The following is a 19675-nucleotide window of genomic DNA, read 5'->3' on the forward strand; positions in this document are numbered from 1 at the left end:
GCAGCGTGGTTATAATGCTAACCAGATTTAAAAACAATTTAGTAGAACCTGTAAAAATCATTGTATGGTGATATTGATATTCAACAATGTTGATATTCTGGTACAATGTTGATATTCTGGTGTTCTTTCAAGAATGGACACTGGGATGTCTTTATTGGCAGTTAGCAAAACACAGAACTAGTCCTCGGACAGGGCAATAGGACTGGACAGAAAATAATATTTTATCACGTCAAAAGCTCCATTTGCACTGGTACGGATGCTTGATCATGCTCACCCTTGTCTTTTTTCTACTGCCAACCTGCCATCTGTGATGATGATGGGGTACCAAGTAGCCCATGGTGGGGTACCAATAGGGTGGAGCGAAAATGCAGGTCAATGCCGTTTGTCAGGAGCGAAAATGCAGGTCATTGTCGTAAAATACGGACAATGCCGTTTGTTCTGCTTATTTTATAATGCTGTTTGTTAAATAGTTTGTAACTGTGAGCAGATGATATCAGATTGATGAACAGGCATCACAGTGGCGTTTGATTGATTTCCCAACTAAGGTTATTTAAGGACTTGGGTATAAGGTTCAGCAGTATCTTTATCTAGTGGCCTGCCCAGTTCATTCTGCTAGCTCAGAGCACCACCTGCCATACTCCTCCTGCCAAACTCTGTTCCCGTGGTTTTCATTAGCGACTCTTGCCCCAGTCCACCCCACCCCCTGCGTTTAGCCTTGACACATTTAGAAGAATATCATTGGTGCATCAATAACAAGGAAGTGTTTGCCAAAAGAGAAAGATAAATCTTTGGTAATGTTATATGTTTACCCTCTGCTTTGTAGAAGTTGAAGATGCCTGCTGGGGACTTCAAGGAGGACAGGCTTACAACATCAGCACAATCCACCCCTTGTGGCACCCCATCCTGTACCCCTTCTGTTACCCCCTCAGTCACACCTAGTGTCAGCCCTTACTCCTCCCCAAAAGTCAATCGCAGGTAAGTGGGAGATGAACACCTACATGAATATTAGGTCATGGGCCCAAATTCATATGAACAGCTTGTGTGTGTTGTCTTTTAAAAGCTTATCACAATAAAAGCGTATCACTTATTTAAAGGGGCCATGCTGCAGGAAATCACTTTGATGATATGTTGACTAAATGGACGCACTGGGCTCTTGAAATTTGACTGCTCCCTTTTCTGTCTGTAATGGCAATAGAAAGGGAAAATGGTCGTAGGTGTTTCTAATTTGTCTGTGCTCTGTTTCTACGTCTCATTTATTATGCTCCCTCCCCTGTTAGCAATCTAGCAATATAGCTGGAAGATGCCTAAAGATGTTGGCTCAGATTTACAAAATACAATTTCAACTGCAAAATCAGACTATTTTTTTCCCCAAAATTCAACATTTTCAATGGTTTATGTATCTCAAAATTAGAATGTGGGACTTGTGACTCATTTCGTCAGATCAGGTCACATATCATCTTATCGAACTCTAGGGCAGACAGTGGGTCTGTTTGAAACGGAAGACAGCTGCCTACTGTCCTCAATGGTACAGCAGCAAAACCAACATGTCAAAGCTCATCAAAATAGCAGTATGTGCGGCTCCTTTAAAAGTTGAGCGTGACGTCAGTCAGTGAGTGAGTGTGTGCGGCCAGCGAGATAGTGAACGAAGATAAATGAAAAGGCTGGCGACCAAATCAGACTAAGAGGCTACAGGGTACACTTGCCATCATACTTCAGTCCAGCAGATGGTGGTAATGCACTCTGTTTGCAAAGTGCCAAAAAAAAAATAGAAAAAGAAGAAGGGTTCGCTGGCTACGTTCTGGCCGCCGGGTGAATAAGGCGAATAACTACTGCTAATTTAAAGCCATAATACAGGACTGAACTAAGGCTTTTTCACCAGACACTGGGGTTTCACCGCAGTTGGAAATGCACCATCAACATACTATGTAGATTTATTAGGCTGCCATATCAAACTTGTTCTGTGCCTTATCAGTATCTCAACTGTATCACCTGATACCAGCGGAGTTGGTTCAAGCAGCAATGGTGATTAGCAGCACATGGTGGTATACTCTGCCCTCGCAGCTCAAAATGGGACTCTTTTAGTTTCAGGATACCCAAGCTCTGATATCTGTATTGGGTATGAATTTAGCATGTCACCTGGATATCAGTGTGATGCTCACTAATACCTGCGTGTTATTTCTGTCTGCCTCACAGGAGCTGGTTTGGCCTGAGTCCTGCATTGTCTACACCCTCAGCAGAAGCTAGCAGCAGCATCAGCACCAGCAGCAGTGATATGGGCGGGAACGAGGGCTCAGGCGGCGGAGAAAGATGGAGCTTTTTTGGCTCCTCGCGCCCTGTTGTGCAGAAGTCCTCTACTGACCCAGGATCAGACTCCACCTCATCTGGTAGCTCAGAGATTGTTTCATTGAGCACAAATTGTTTGTGTGTACATGTATTTAATCTATTAATGCATGGTAGGTTAAAGGTGCTCTAAGCCAGTGGTTCTCAAATGGGGGTACGTGAAGGCACTCCAGGGGGTACGTGAGATTTTAACCCTTAGAACCCGATTGACGCAAAGTGCGTCAAAAAACACACCCTTTCTTCTCTGTTACATACATTGCTCCGCAACTGTTCATCGCAGCGAGATGAAACCGTTATTGTGTGACAGAGCAGAAGTGGGGCTTTCCAACGAGACCACACACTTGTCTGTATGTTAAAGTATGAAAATAAAAAATCATGAAATTAAAACCTGCGCACCCATTACTCTCGTTTGAATTACTCGCGAACCCGTGAACGCATAGATATGGCAAGCATATCAGATGAAAGAGGAGACACAGGTACCATTGGTACCAAGTATGTCAATCTTTCTGGCTTATGAAAACAGACAGCAAAAAAGTGACAGCAAAATAATGACTTCATATAGCTCGACTTATCTCATGTTTTTGTCTGTTTTTGTGGCAAAGCATGTTTATAACCATATTTTGACAGCTCAGAAGGGTTGTACTTGTGTTTGTATTGGGTGCAAAATACAGTAAACCAATGAATGTGCCATCTCCTATTCCCTTTAAAGGTGCCATGTGTAATGTCCGCCAAAAAATCAATTCATTCCATAAAAGATGGGGGCAGTATACCTCCAGAAAGTGAAATGGTCTACCCTAGAGTAACAACCGACAAACATGTATTGCAGTTTGGCTGGCGGTTATGTTGCCCGCATACCGCCTCCCATGGCCGAAACTGGTATTATGATGCCTGTCGGGCTGTGGCTAGTAATTTAGCATGCTAATTCAGGTTGATATCTCTGCAGCACTATACCTTGTCATTTTTTTAATGACATCATCGCCCTTATTTCTTCTCATTCTTTTGATGCGTGTAGCTAATTTTTTGGATATTTTTACCTCAATTCTTACACATGGCACCTTTAAAAGCCAGGAGTATTTGCACCATTGCGCGTTATATTACACTGACGTGCTGTTATAATGACAGCTTTGCCGAGTGTATGCAACGATCTGCTGAATCTGCTGCTTTACTGGAACTTGTCTATGTGTAACAAGCAGAGTGCACGTGTTCTGCATTTCAAGGTCTGTCTCGTACTAGCAAAGACATTTGTGTTGCGCCTGGCGCTCTGCATAAGATAGGGCTCAAGGTTGTGTGTCTGTTTTTTCACTCACTTGTGATTGGTCCTGTGTATTGTGTTTGGCTTTTTTTCTTTTCTTTTTTTTTGTTGAGATTTGACCTTTTGTATATATTTGCCTATCAAAGATGAATGCATAGCTTTATCTCATGTGCTCACTTTTGCCCATAGTGGGTTTTTCCACAGGAGAAAACCATGTCTCTGGCTGACTCTTTCTGCCTTCCTGCTCACAGGTGGCTTCACCCTCCAGTCCTATTTTGGGGTTCAGAAGTCCAGCACACTGGAAGAGATGAAGACCCAGGTCAGTCTGAGGGTGGATGACCCCACCAGCTTCAACCCCCCCAAGATAGAGATCACAGATATTGAAGGCAAAAAGGCACTGCCTCGTCCACACAAACTCAAACCCCGGGACATGAACATCCTTACGCCGTCTGGCTTCTGACACTAGCAAACATACACACAAAAAAATCAGTCCTAACGAACCAAACTATGTAACACTCAATAATTTAATGGCCTGCAATGTTAAACATTTAGCCCTGGTCTCCATCTTTCACAACCCCGCCTGTTGTAGGTAGCCGGTCTACCCTTGTTAGCCTCCCTTTCCCACGTGTCACTTGATTAAAAGACTGAAAAGACAAATGCACTCTCTTGCACCAACTTCTCCGCTCCCTTCTCTCCCCTTCTTTTGTATGTGCAGGCTATTTCACACATCAGTGCCAAATATGTCTTGAATGAATATGGCCATAATTTCCAGGTCCGATTAAAGCAAGGTAATGGGGTCCATCCCAGTTCCCAAGGCTGAGTCTAACAGGGTATCTTTCTTGTGTTTTTGTTTATCCCCTTTTGCCAAACATTTCAGCAGTGGTGACATGAGTCTTTGGGTGGTTTGAGAATTGTCCTTCCCACATAACCCCTCTTGTTTCACTAGAGTAGCAAGTCCTTGCATTGTTCCAGTCAATATGTGAATTTACACTTACAGCAAGTCGCATAATTCTTTTTACAGAACTCTGTTTTCTTGATAGTTATCTAGTGATTTCACTCAGAGTTGTTTGGTGAATTCCTCTTTTGCCATGGTGTTGAAGTTGCGCTGAACTTTAACATGGTGCCTAAGCAAACACTTTTCTTTTTCTGATGCAATGCTTTATTTAAATATGAAGTATAATTTGTTTGACAGGAGTAGTATTATTGCTCCAGCGGCTTTGCTAACCTGGATTAAAGAATATATTAATCTTGCACACGTCATATTTTTCTGCATTAAAGTTGTAAGACTTCACCTGGTGATTTTGTCAAATATTAGTATGCAAGGTGGAAAAAAATCCATTGTAAGGGTTGGAAGCACAGCAGAAGAAGTGGTTTGTTTCCCTCTTTTTATACAGCATTATTCTTGAATGATACATTTGTCTTTTGCAATGTGTATATTTTTTATCATCCTTGATTTCAGAAATGTACTGGGGGCAACATGTTGCTTCCAAGGCAACTCCAGTGTAAATAAAACAACCATATCCTGTGTGGAATGTCATTTTGTTTGTATTTCTTGCTGGACCAGATGTCACAGTTGAAAGGGTAGCAGAAGACATGACTCATTGAGGCAAGTTGAGCTTGTATTTCAGACATTTCAGTTGAATTTATGGCCCAGCCCTACTTACTGTTAACACCAGTTAGACACAGATGATGTCAACATGGCTTCTATGAGGATATGATGCATACCAAAATTGACATGTAACTTGCTTCAACTTCTGCCAATAGGTGGCGACAGTGGCTTACTCAATGTGTGAATCACATTTCTCTACCCTTTTGACAGAAAATCTAAACACTCATTAGTCTGTAGTACTCATTTCTTTAACTAATTCATAGAAAACCACTTCCTAAGCATTACATTTGGAAAGTTAGCAATCCAAGATGAACAGAGATATGTCCATGTATGTGATTATGAGTGTGAGATTATGTGATTATGCTTCAAGCTCAATGCTGGATTTCTGATGGGATTTATAAGCAAATTAATTTAATTGACTATTTAGTCGTGGTTTTGAAAATTAAGTTTAAGGGAGCCTAATGTAGGCTATGTTTTCCACTTTGCCTCCTTAGTAAATCAATAACCATAGCCTCCAAATTGTGTTGAACTGATGTGTTTTTAAGGAAACTCTGCATACAAAGCGGAATAGATTTGTGTGTGCCACAAAATGTCTCCAATGAACACACCTCAGCAGGATATACTGTAGATGGTAAAACAACAGGGCTTTAAAGCAAGGTCAAAGAGCACCTATGATGCTTACACTGGCAAAGCAATTTCCTTGTTTGCATTTCCTTATGAGATGAAGCCATTTCTTAAGAACCCCTGGAGGTTTATACAGCGCAGCGCCCTCCACATTTATTGGCACCCCTGGTAAAGATAAGTAAAAAGAGGTATAAACAGATGTTCTTAGTTCCACTAAGCAATGAGGGAAAATCCAACCTGGAAGAAACAAGCAAAAAAACAACAAAATCTATTCTGAGAGCAAAAACTCTTAAGGGTTAAAGAAATAAATATTTTTTTTTTAACAAAAACATCTGTGCCACAATTATTTCCACTCCAGTATTTAACTCTTTGTAGAGCCTTCTTTTTCCAAGGAGTTGTTAGTGGTCCCCTATACAACAGGATTTCCTGTTGCATTGAGGCATAAAGTCATGTAGGTGTCAAATGTCCTCATTCTTCTTCAGATGACGATGACATTCACATGAAACTAAGATGACATCAGATGATTTGTTGAATAATTCTAAGCTTTTTTTCTCAAGGAAATAGGCCCTAAATGAATTATTTCACATGCCATGAATAACAAAAGAGTGATATCTTGCCTCACCTTCCCTGCATGGGAATAACCATACGAACCTATATGGCAAATTTGGGATTTGCTCTGCAGGTCCGTGTGGCCAAGAGACCATTTAAGCCCATTTCCAATGTCCCTAAAACACAGGCACGCAAATACAATTGCTAATACGGCATGGTTGTGTATTTCTTTGGAATTGAGTAAACAACTACATTTAAAACCTTTGTTTATGAGATTGCTACACTTCTGGAACGATTTGGTAAGAGTTTAATGCACCAATTTAAATTTAATTTCTTGCTGGTAGTAAGTCAATGAACCTTTTCCAGACTCACTCTCAATTACAATTGAGAAGGTCTGCGTGCTAACCAGACTATCAACTTAAGGCAAATGTTCTTCTTTTTCTGGCACCTTTGACCTTGGTCTTTGAAATGTCCACCATGCAGTTTGTGCTAATGACAAACCTCAGTCAGAACTCTGAGGTTTCAGGTGTTCCTCGTGGGGTGAGATCAAACACACAGACAAGCGGAAACCAGGTGTACCTTCTCCTCCATTTTTTCTTTTTGACAGAGGGGTCAATGATAAAAGTAAAGCTGGATGTTAAACAAAAGAGGAAAAATATATATATTTTAAAAGTTACTTGACTGAGGCAACTTAAGCAACATTGAAGGATGACTTCGTTTGTACTGTGTGCATCAACCAACCATCATGTCATCCCAAAATGTTCAAAACTTGAAGTTGCTTGAAAAAATAAGGGATGATGTCCTGTTTGACTACAGAACATCTTTGGAAGTGTATTCCAAATTGTGCTTTATTTGAAATACCTTATCAGTGGGGTAACTCCAGTGTAATGGTATCATGTTCAGCAAAGCTAATAAAAAAGGGAGGGGTCTACTGTCTGGGGTGCACAGGGTGGGGTCACAGAGTAGACATGACATAACACTTGACTGACCAGAAAAACTGAATTCACAGATGGTTTAAGCAGCACCACCCTGCCGGTCAGAAAGCACAACATCATTACCCTGTCTGATGTTTTAGAACATCATGCATGATGTCATGGGGAAAACTCAGGAAAATGCCTTACCAGGCACCAGTGACAGTATTCAACAGTTTGATAGTGTTTATTACAGTGTGCCATATTATCAGTTATTTAAATCCACTTTACTTTTAGAACTTAAGAGACAGTATACAAAAATTAATTCCTTTTGAAGCTTTACGTTTTAACACCTACCAGTACTAGTATCATCAAATCAATTTCATAATGTGGTGAAGGATGAACACACCTGTCTTGGTCCAGGTTTTGTATTACAAAAATGTTTAAAAAAAATAAAAAAAAACTTTCAGAGTATACCACCAGCTCTGTCACAAAAACTCATGTCAAATACGAGCTATTTTATTAGTGCTAAATTCTGCCAATGTGGTGTTTTTACTGTTACAGTAAAAATCTTTACATCTGACTGCAGGTGTAACCATTTTAGAATTAATTATGAATTGTGTGCTGTATAGCCTAATAATTTCAAACATGATTTTAAACAATATTATAGAATTATGTCCAGTGGTGAGGGTGTGACTGTTCATCAGAAATTTCCGGTGCAAAGTTCAGCTAGGGAGCTACTAACAAAGGGGTGTGTGTGTGTGTGTGTGTGTGTGTGCTTGTGTACATGCGTGCAAACACCAGTTTGCGGATGGCAGTCTTTTTAATTATAATGAACAAAGAAATCACTGAGCATACCCCTAATTAACAAAATGATATCACAGGTGCAGGTGCAGTTCCTTATACAGTAATTGCAATGTATGAGGAAGTCATTGGGAATATCCCTGATTAAGTATGCAACTGCATTCCACAGAGCCTGCACCAGTTCCTAGAAGGGAACATTCTTTCCACTGCTAATAACTATCTGGAACTTTGTAGAGGTGTGGGTGTCTTGTAGAATTGGACCCATAGAGCTGTAGCCCCCCTCCACTAAACTGGACTCAAACCAGATGTTGAGTGGAAGATCTTCAGTGATAAGGGTTATAACCCTGACTGAAGCAAGAGCTGGAGTTGACTTGGGACCAAGGAGGATTGCAAAAAATTATGGATGGTCAACCAGGAAGACGGAAGAGTCAATTGTGTATTCGTTTCAATTTTGTATACTTCTCAAGCACCTCATGGCTCACTAATTTATTCTGAACCTGTGCTCATGAGGGCAGCAAAACCTGAAATCCCTGTTTGGGATAGTGGTGGAAGCTGCATGATCCAAATAACTGAATTTATTAAAAGTGCAACTGAATTGAAACAGATAGTAGGAACATCAGGGGAAACTAAATTAAATCCTCTTGCCTAACCAATGGGACCTACCCCTGAAAACAACCCAAACAAGAATAAATAAATAAATGGCAACCTTTCTATATCATCCACAACTACTGACAATGCTAATAAGAACATTAAAATGTGAGATACGCCACAATAAAGTCACAGCACCGTACAGCACAACACACAAATTAAATGAAGGTAAGTGTAAGTATAAAGCTTCTAACACAACCACCATACACCATGCAAAAGCTAATGAGCAAAAACTGTTCCGTGTTTGTCCTAGTACTTGAAACTTGTATCAGTTATGTTGTTGTTTAATGCTAGTTAGTATACAGTAGACTACTGGATTTGTCAGTTGCTGGTACAATCACAAATTATTGTTCACCTATTATAGGTCTCTACAGTGCGCCCATTTCACTCGCACATGCGAGTAAAAATGATGGCGTGCGAGTGCAAAAAAATATTTAGGCGCACTGGTGCGAATGGCTTCTAACCATGTCAATGATTGTCTACAAAATACACCGCAACATCGAGAAACATTACTGGTGCAAACCATAGAATCACGTCGCGAATGCAGCATAAAAACTACACCTCTCAACGTTAGCAGTTTCGCGTTGTGACTCGTAGTCGCTTCTATCAAATCCAAGAGCGCACAGAAAAAGCGGAAAGTTAGACTAGCCAGCCAAGATGCAAAGATTTAAGAAATTAGTTCTTCTATCCACCGAATTCATCGGATAAAGGAGGAACAGGATGAGATTCTGAGAATGCAGTGAGAGAAGGAAAGGTAACCTAACATGCCTTTTAGCCCAGTTGACGTATTGGCTGCAATATGCAAAATATAGCTGTAGCGAACAGGCACAAAAGTAGCCTCCCGTAATAGGCCTACTCCCATTGTATTCAAAGGTAGAACGCTACTGACAACTCCAGGCTTCCATGCATTCTTGTTTGTTTACACTGAAGCTGAAGTGCAAAACGAAAGTAGGCCTAATGTTTGCCTAACTGCCCCTATCAATGCAGATATTTAAAAAATAAAAAATAAAAGTATAAAAAATATATTCTTGAAAATAAAGTAGGCACTGATCTTTAAAATTCTGTTTCCTGTAGCCTAAATGTCGTCAGTCATTCTTAATCTTTGCAATTGGTGCACTGGCATGTTTAACTGTTAGCTGCAGTGTAATGTTAGATTATGTGTAAGTTAAGTACAGAACTGACTGTGCGCCCAAATTTGTGTCTGTGCTCCTAAATTTTTTAACTTGGGCGCACAAGTGCTCCTGGAAATTATTTTTATTGTAAAGCCCTGTATTATATGGAGACTTATACAACAATAGTAAGTCAACTATAATGCGTTCTCCATATGGTTTAAATATGAATTTGCTCATAACTATATTATTTCCACAGGAACAATACATTTACCATTTCTTTCTTTCAGTGTATATAATTGTATAACATGGACACCTTTGAAGCCATGCCAGCCTTAGGGAACCAAAGGGTGAGTAAATGGTCTGATACTGACATTTCCTATTATATCATCCATTACAAGGCATTTGATCTCTTGGCCAATACTGATTGGATAAGATGTTCATGGACCACAAAGATTGAACCATGTTAATTCATGCGGAAAAAAAGAGATAAAACGCAACAAATCCCACACAAACCCACACCATCACATTTACACACACAAACCCACACCATCACATTTACACGTTGATGGAACGTAACAAATCCCACACAAACCCACACCATCACATTTACATGATGGAACGCAAATCCCACACAAACCCACACCATCACATTTACACGCTGCACAACGAAAACACACCACAGCAAGGAATTTGAATCAGTTGCCCTTCACACAGAATTGCACATATCTGCTGTTCCTCGTGATAGTGTTTCGGGAAACTGGGGAGATTAACTAATCTACCAGCTCAAAACACATCATGTCAACCTGCACAGTGGGTAGAAGGCCGGTCATTAAGGTACGTGTCATTTTAAGTGTTGTTTCACACAAAACAGAGGCTACCAACATTTATTACAGCTTGACCATAACATGATGACTAAGAGAACAAGTGCAGTTACTAATAGCCACAAAATAATTTCAACCATGTATTGCTAAACCTACAGACAAGCAGAAATGACTAAGAAATATATTTAAGAATAAGATAGCAATATGTGACAGAGACGTATCCTTTATTCTCCCCCAACCCTATACAATCTAAATTACCCCACAATAACTGGAAGCTGCACAGAGGTTAGATATCTAAGTGAGCCAGTGATATCACTTGTATCCAATTGAAACATGACATGTACTTGTCTGAACTGGCAGGTATCCTCTGTTTGACATGTGTCTTCTTTACTCTCTGTTATAAAGATAAACTACTATCAATAAAGGTTCATTCACAACCAACCAACCTTCTGTAACTATGGCTGTATGTGTATGTGGGTGGATTCTGGGTAAATTCCGGTAGGCCAAAGCAATAATACTGAGTGGACAATGAACTTGAGCACAGATGTGATAGAGATTGCTTTTCTCTGTGCCACTGATTGTCTGACCCAAAGCTAATCTGGAAAATGCTGTCATAGTATTACAAAGTAATACATAAAAGAAGTAATACAAGTAATACATTACATAGTATTACATATGTGTTTATTTATATTCTTATTTAAAAATATGAAATATCAGTTAGCCTACCACACAGTATCATAGAAAACATGACCTCTTATAACTTATATTCGTATATCCTTATATCTTATCCTCATAGCCTGACAATTGATATTTTAAATGGAATCTAAACATTGGATATCTGAATATTAATTTAATGCCAATCCATGATATTTTTTCACAGTGGGATGTGACATCAAATGGGACATGACCAAAATTCTTCACAGATATGTTTCAGCATTACACACCTGTTCGATCTTTAGATCACGTAATGGGTGGAGCAGGTTTTAGATGCCATGCTGTGCAGCTCTGGTGCCATCCATCTTCCTGATGACATGACAGGTGCTCCAAATGTAGCCAAATTCTACACTCAAAACCAAACTGTTCTTTGTTGCTTTTTGCTAATTGATCTAGTGCTGTTTTATCTGCTCATTAACTAACTTTCAATTACCAATGTGTATGATCTCTGTTAAACTTACCTGTTCACTTCTTCACTTACCATACATGTCAATTAGTCAATTAGTTTTTTTCCTGGGTGGTCCTACAGGGCTATCCACATCTGCCTTCAATGATATTGCTTGCTTTCATTTTATATTCAAGTAAATATTCTTTGTCTGAGATATGAATATTAGATTAGATTAGATTTGACAATAAAGTTGAATCTAATCTAATATTCATCTCAGATGACCTTAATACAAGGGTGGTAGTATGGTCACACACATTTGATATGACTGAGCATAGGCTACTCACACTATGAAGCATGATGGAGATAACAAATAAAAATGATCGCTCTGATAGTAAACTGTACATTTACATTTATTCATTTAACAAACGCTTTTATCCAAAGCGACTTACAGCAATAGAATAACATATCAGCTACATTTCAGAGGAGACATAGGTCTATAACCTATAGGTATCAAGGCCGTAGTCATGTCAACATTGGGGGTAGGCCTACTAAATCTGTGGTGGGGTCTGGGGGACCCCCAAACAGAATTTCAATACATTTCCTGTCCAGCAAAAATATTATTAAAAATCACAAAAAGTCATTTGTTAAGTCAGTCAATTAGGGTATTGCAAACTTTTGACTGACATAGGCATAGATGAAATATGAATCCCTGGGCACAGATACAAAAGATTTTTATTATTATTATTTTTTTTTTAAAAACAAACAAAAAAAACCCTTAAACAATGACTTCTGGTGAGTTTTGTTGAAAGAGAAGAGAAGGGTGAAGAAGAAGCAACTTCATGCAGAGGCTTGGGCTTCAGGGCCCCCTGAGCTCTTGGGCCCAGTAGGCCCATTTAGTAATCCATCCATAGACCTGTGGTATGACTCCATTTGTCTCCAAAATGTATATTTTAACATAAATTACAAACTAGAGTATCTTTGTTAACCTCTATATTACACAGAATGCAATGGCTCTTTGACTAAAATTACAGACACCTGAGGAAGGCTTAGACTCATAGGTTTGGACCTAGCCTAATAAGATGAGGGACAGGATTCAGGAATAGGCTACTAAGACAGGCCCCTCTTCTGTCTGACTCGCCTCACGTTATCCCATGCATTATAGCCTGCTTTCTCACAGAAACTATGTTTTGTGCCAACATAGAAACACTACTACAGCTTTTATTTGGTGAATGGAGGTGCAAATTCCTTTCTGTGGTTAATGTCCGCGATTCACATTAACTGTAGGCTATAACCGCCAGTGCATTAAATGTTTTTCCCAAGGTGCCGTCACTCCATTTGAGTCCTATGTTTTGCCTGCATGGATCCGCGATTAAATGCGCAACATGCAAGAGTGCGTAACAACCATTTCTAAGAGGCCTATACACAGGTTAAGTTCTGACATTTCCACTAGTATGCATTATTTATGTTGTAAGACATGTAAAAGAAATGACACAGGCACGCGCAAATTCAGCATTTAAAAATTAACTTTTGCTATAGTTAATTTAACTTTTGCTATAGTTTAAAGGTGCCATGTGTAATGTCCGCCAAAAAATCAATTCATACTCCACATTCCATAAAAGATGGGGGCAGTATACCTCCAGAAAGTGAAATGGTCTACCCTAGAGTAACAACCGACAAACATGTATTGCAGTTTGGCTGGCGGTTATGTTGCCCGCATACCGCCTCCCATGGCCGAAACTGGTGATACCTGTCGGGCTGTGGCTAGTAATTTAGCATGCTAATTCAGGTTGATATCTCTGCAGCACTATACCTTGTCATTTTTTTAATGACATCATCGCCCTTATTTCTTCTCATTCTTTTGATGCGTGTAGCTAATTCTTTGGATATTTTTACCTCAATTCTTACACATGGCACCTTTAAGCCAGGCTATGGAAAATGAAAATGAAAAAGTTCCTTGTAACTATGACGATAACTAAATCAGGTGAATAGCAATCATTCTCGGAAGGTGTTTTAATTATGCTAAAGGGGTGGAGTTGTGGTGCTAAAGAACCCGCTCTGCACAAATGCTGTCACTCAGCATACCAAGATCTCACTGTGGACACTAAGGAAGAACTGCGCATCAAAGGCATTACAGAGTGTACAGGACCACGAACTTTTATACAGTTTAAGAGAAGGACAACATAATGTGCGGTAAGATACAAACTTATATCCAGACATCAAGACTAAGACTTATCTAAGATTTGGTAATAACTCAGACGCCAAGTCTTGTAAGGAAACAACATTTTGTCAGTGGTTTTTAATGTCGCTGTATTGATACGTTTCTAATACTTTTCTGTCAAATGAGGACATGGGCTATTCCTACTGGAATGCCCAGCGCTGCAGATAGGCTACCAGAAATTCAGGCTACACTCACTGGGCGCTACGTGTCACTCCTCCATCCTCTCAGGTGTTACGGCAGCTCTTGTAAAGCCTGCTTGTTTGTGAAGGCGGCTTGCTCCTTTCACCCATTTACAAAAGATATGCTATCTCACGTAGGATTTAGTGTTTCTAAGTTTTTCTTTCTTAAGTTCTTACGTTGAGTTGGCAAACTTCTCAACGTGCATTAAGTTGAAATACAAATAGCCTACTTATAGAGCTAATACGCTTCTGTCCGGGTTTGAAGTTACTGTCAAGCAAATGTGGTTCAAATTTGAATAGAAAAACGTAGGCTAGGCTTATCCAGACGCCACGTTACATGACAAGAGTTCTGTGTCTCGATGTAGTCATATTCTCTCTCTCTCTCTCTCTCTCTCTCTCTCTCTCTCTCTCTAGCCTACTGTATACTATGTCTGTCAGCGTGTGTCGCTTTCAGTCCATTATGAAAATGTGTTGGCTTCCAACAGGACATAGGCAGTGTTGACAGTGTTGGCTTAAACCTGATATAACCTAATCTTAACAGCTTCAGTAGGCTATTTCTTGATGACAGTTGAGATATATATAATTGTTTTAAACAAACCACCAAAGTGTAATGATCAGAAATGGAGTGGAGTGTGACAGAAAATTAATCGTTTCTATATCTCCCACAGGAATATTTGCCTACCTGAATTATCAAGTGCCCCGCACAAGGAAGGAGGTCTTTGACACCTTGGTGAAAGGGCTCCAGAGGCTGGAATACAGAGGATATGATTCCGCTGGTGAGACTTCACTTGATCTAACTAACCATCACACAAGAGATTTGTCTGCAGATAATGTGAAATGAAATGTAGCTTCGGCCTTGTCAAAACTTCAGACAGTTGAGTGCATTCAAATTCAGGCCAAATATAGTGTTGTTTTTTGGGGGTTATATTCCTACCATCTATCAGGAAATGCAGTTCCCTTGTTGTCCAACGTTGTTGTCCTGTGAATTCAAATAAAACTGTACTCTTTCTAATAAAGAGTGGACAGCTTCATGCTTTCATCCACAGCTGACAGTGACAGTTTAGTACCTCTAGTATTCCTGTAATTCCTAGACACATATTGCCTTTGGCAGTGTTTTCACTGTGGACAGAATAGTAAAGACATCTAATGTCTGTACAAAGAACGAATAGCCTAAACCACCCCTTAAGATGAAAGTGCTGGGAGCCATGGAATACAGGAAATACTACAGTACATTTCCTAGCCTAATTCTACGAAAGAATGCAAAGTAACTACTAAAGAATGCAAAGCATCTTCTCTGTGTGACTTATTTGAGCCCCCAAAAAAGTGTGATGCCTACGTTTAAAACGGCCTTCTCAGGTCATTTACAATTTTCCTGTTAGGAGCAAGTCAAGCAGGTATGACAGATGTCAAGCCAAACAACTGTGTGTTTAAACCCCATGTAACATATTAACCTTGCTGTGTGTATATGATTCAAAGCCATAGGAGATATGCCTGAAACATTGCACATGTGCTTTATATGTTATATAATAACACCTTCTTAATACCATACATTAAGACATTTTTCTCAATATTCTACGGCTGTCTTCCTACCTTGTTTATGTTTGCTTTGGAAGTATTTCATTTGTTTAACTGTGCAGCGTTGTTGCCCAATCAGAAGTCATTGCTCCCTATAGACATGGGCATTCCCTTCTGTGTGTTTCACAACTGTATCCATGCTGGCTTGTAGGCATTGCAGTGGATAGTCCAGGCAAGACCACAAACAAGGATGCAAACAGTAACATCTGCCTCATCAAGAAGAAGGGCAAGGTTAAGGCTCTGGATGAGGCGCTCTACAGTAAGGCCAATATAGCATTGCTTATGGTCACATTGTTCACAAACTGATATTGCATGTATTTATCCATGTATTTGCTATCTTTTTACATTTGGGAATACTTGGCTCAGAGATCAAGTCATTGAAGTCCTTCAATAAGTACATCTATAGATTCCCCATTTCTAGTCCCTCGGCATGGGTGTTTGCACAGAACAGAACTTTCTTGTTCAGACTTCATCAATTGTTCAATGAATTCACTGACTTCCTCATTGGTTGTCAGCTAGGACGAAGAGTCATATTGTATGAATTTGTATTGTATTTATAAAATTGTAAGCCTGTTATGTGTGCATAGTTACCCTGTTCATTCATTTCAGTATCAGTGCATTAATTGTAATGGGCTTAGCATGGCCTAGCATTATAACTCCTACAAGTTGGTACTTATAGTATACTGTAAAATATCGTATCTTAAATAATTTTGTTTAGAACTAATAATCTAAGTTGCTAACAGCTTAGAGACTTGCTATGCAACAAACAGTAATTTGGTTTATTTTGAAGGAACTTTAAGATGTATTGTTTTGTCAGGGCAGCAAGCAGTTGGTGGCAACAACAAGCGTGTTATCTCTCTTTCCCCTGACCATAGAATGGTAGTATGATATAGCAGGACTGTAAAATGGTCAAAACTGCATAATGCATAAATGTTACTACTATTAACCAGATGGAGACTCCATGGACCTTCAGGAGGAGTTAGAGACCCACTTTGGTATCGCTCACACTCGCTGGGCAACGCATGGAGAACCCAGTCCCATTAACAGCCATCCTCACCGATCTGACAAAAATAATGGTAACATTTAATTATTCACATACTTATGAACACTTAACAAGTTAATGCCTCTGTGAAACGTATATGTTTTATTGTTATCTATGCTTGTATTTAAGAATTTAGTAGCCTTTTCTTTCCTAGTAGCATCCATGGATTTGTTTTTACAATAATTTACTTAAGTGAAGTGCTGAGAATGGGATGTGTGCATGAACCAGAGCAAGAACTCAAGTTATGCTTTGTTGTGAGTTGAAAGTAGGCCAAGTATGAAAAAGGAATTGCCAGTGGCTTATGCTGTAGGAAATAGAATGATTAATACTAAAGGAAGTAGGCAATGTAATAATGTTTTATTATCAAACGATAGAAAATGGCATGGTACTATAAAGGATTATTTGGCACGTATGATAGACATGACTGACTAAGTATTTTTCCATCAGAGTTTGTAGTCATCCACAATGGAATCATCACCAACTACAAAGAATTGAAGAAGTACCTGGTAAGGGCATTTTTTCCCTGTTATTTATACTGAAAAAATTCAGTACTTATTTTTCCAATATTTGCTTATTACAAGACAAGTTTGCCAATTTAAGTTTTGTTTGCCTCATACTAAGTGAAAATCTTCTTGTTCTATTGGCAAATCTTGCCAGAAAATTATGCTTATTTTAAAGGTGCTCTAAGCGATGCCACACGTTTTTTAGGCTAAAACATTTTATGTAATTTACTGCAAACATCAAACTAACCGCTAGCTGTCTGTGTCCTGAATACACTGTAAAAAAAACGCGATCTCTGTGGACAGCCCAGGCTCCAAAAACGGCAAAAAAAACAACCTGGGCAAACCTAGCCCATAAAAACATAACAAACTGTTCCAGCAAATCACAGAAGAGATGCGCATTTAGGAGAGTTTCAATTGCACGTTATCACTTAGAGCACCTTTAAGTAGTATTTCCACAAAACAAGAAACTTTCACTTACAAGATTTGCCAACAGAACAAGAAGATTTTCACTTAATAAGGTCAAAAATGCAAAAATGTCTTGTTATAAGCAAATGTTAGAAAAATAAGTATATATCCCTTGATTTAAGCTGATTTATCTCACTTAGATTTTGAATTCTAGGAATTTTTGTAGTGTAAGTATCACTGTTGACTATTAAAATCAGCAATGCAATGACTTTAAGAACTGTATTGTTTACAAATCAGTATACTGTGTGTCTGGCATATGATCAGGACTTTTTATTTCTGTTTGGCATTATGGACGTCCTTTTTTACTAAGAAGACTAACATATCAAGTAACACAACTGGGAATGATATGGGAATATACATGACTATACCCTTAAAAAAAAAAAAAACTAATGTACAAAAACATACCTTAAAACCTGCATAGTGTCTTAACATATTCAAGAGATATTTCTTGGCTGGTATAACTTGTTGTGCAACTGACAGAGCAAGTGTTAACAATGAAAAGGCCTAAATCCTGCGTACAGAAAGGGCATGCGTGTCATGTGTATTGTCCTGCCGCTGCAGGCTACATGGAGGTATCTCATGTTCTTTCTTTCTTCTCCCAACCCTCAGAACTCCAAAGGTTATAAGTTTGAATCGGAGACAGACACGGAGGTCATCCCCAAACTGATTAAATATGTCTATGACAACAGGGAGAAGGAACATTTGTCCTTTTCAACTCTGGTCGAACGAGTTATTCAACAGTTGGTGAGTGTGTGTGTGTTTTTTTTTTAGTAAAACGTAGCATGAGCAAAAACTTGCTAAAGGCACCAAATGTGGCAGGATCAGCCCTGCATGTGCAAATGTTTTCTAAAACCAGTCTCAGATGACAGCTACTTATACTGTATCTCGAGTGCGTGTGTGTTGTATCTGAATGGTGACATTAGTGTGATCGTTTTTCTATACCATCCTATCCTATCTATTATTCATTTTTACATCACATCAGTGATACCATCTCACCATAGGAGTCGATTCTCCTTGTTGGAATGGGTGTCCTGATTTTTGTTTGCCAGCTAGGTGGGAAGGTGTCCCATTACAAGACAGGGAGGGTTACAGGAGTCAGTTAAATAAAGTAAGATCTCCCCTCTGGAAAGCCTGAGGTAGGAGGTAGCAGTGGAGGGGTCTATCAAATAGCACCTCTAACTGTGTTCAGTCCTAATGCAATTTGTCAAATCAGTCACACTATGAAATACTAGCATACCAAATAAACCATGATTTATCATACTGTGAAGACATACATATTATAGTATGCCATAGGCATTTCGCTTTAAGAATAATATAAAACCAGTTTGCATGCCATCATGTTAGTACAGAATGGTGTTTTGGTTTTGCATGGTGTGGGGTGCAAAGATGAGGATGAGGATGAGAATGACAAATGTCATTGTGTGTGTGTCTTTGTTGGTATGATTTGTTAACTTACCACAGGCCCATAATTAGTATGTTAGAAGATGGTGTAACTCACTTAGTGACCATCTTTTGCACCCTTGGACCCTATGACATCACAGCTTTGCAACTCAGCTAGAGCCTCAGCCCATCATGACATCAGTTTTCCATTTGGTTGGAGAAAAACACAGTTTTGCCTCTCTCTCTCTCTCTCTCTCTCTGTCTCTCTCTCTCTTTCGTTTCAAACATGCACTGGGATTGGGCTAGGTTGAAAGTGTTGCCATGTTTGTGTTGATAACATCTGTGAGGCTGCTGAGCACAACCATAAAACTCCTCCGGTCGTCCACATGGACGGCAGAAGGGCCTAGAGAGGCCGCCCAGAGCCTCTGGCCTCACCTGAGCTCCTGAGAAAGGCCTGAGTTGTGAAGCGCCTCTGTGCAACCGTGCCCTCCGTTAGAGAGCGTGCAGTTTGTGAGCAGGGACCAGTGAGCGAGGCTTGCAC

General features: G+C 39.5%; 2 protein-coding genes across 3 annotated transcripts in view; both read left to right on the forward strand.

Moving 5' to 3' along the window:
• Positions 1-5119, forward strand: part of LOC121694351 (putative monooxygenase p33MONOX) — a 37587-nt gene extending 32468 nt beyond the window's left edge. Inside the window, exons 6-8 of the mRNA XM_042074490.1 lie at positions 824-975; positions 2194-2384; positions 3844-5119. Of these exons, the coding sequence (XP_041930424.1) occupies positions 824-975; positions 2194-2384; positions 3844-4052 (552 nt within the window). The 3' untranslated portion in view covers positions 4053-5119. The remainder of the gene's footprint in view (positions 1-823; positions 976-2193; positions 2385-3843) is intronic.
• An 8715-nt stretch (positions 5120-13834) lies between these two features.
• Positions 13835-19675, forward strand: part of LOC121694092 (glutamine--fructose-6-phosphate aminotransferase [isomerizing] 2-like) — an 18802-nt gene continuing 12961 nt past the window's right edge. For both annotated transcript variants that reach the window (XM_042074028.1, XM_042074029.1), the window contains exons 1-6: positions 13835-13962; positions 14838-14945; positions 15896-16003; positions 16695-16820; positions 17234-17292; positions 18364-18498. In XM_042074028.1, the coding sequence (XP_041929962.1) occupies positions 13956-13962; positions 14838-14945; positions 15896-16003; positions 16695-16820; positions 17234-17292; positions 18364-18498 (543 nt within the window). In that variant the 5' untranslated portion in view covers positions 13835-13955. The remainder of the gene's footprint in view (positions 13963-14837; positions 14946-15895; positions 16004-16694; positions 16821-17233; positions 17293-18363; positions 18499-19675) is intronic.

The sequence above is a fragment of the Alosa sapidissima genome, chromosome 20, assembly GCF_018492685.1.
Source record: "Alosa sapidissima isolate fAloSap1 chromosome 20, fAloSap1.pri, whole genome shotgun sequence".
Classification (NCBI taxonomy): domain Eukaryota; kingdom Metazoa; phylum Chordata; class Actinopteri; order Clupeiformes; family Clupeidae; genus Alosa; species Alosa sapidissima.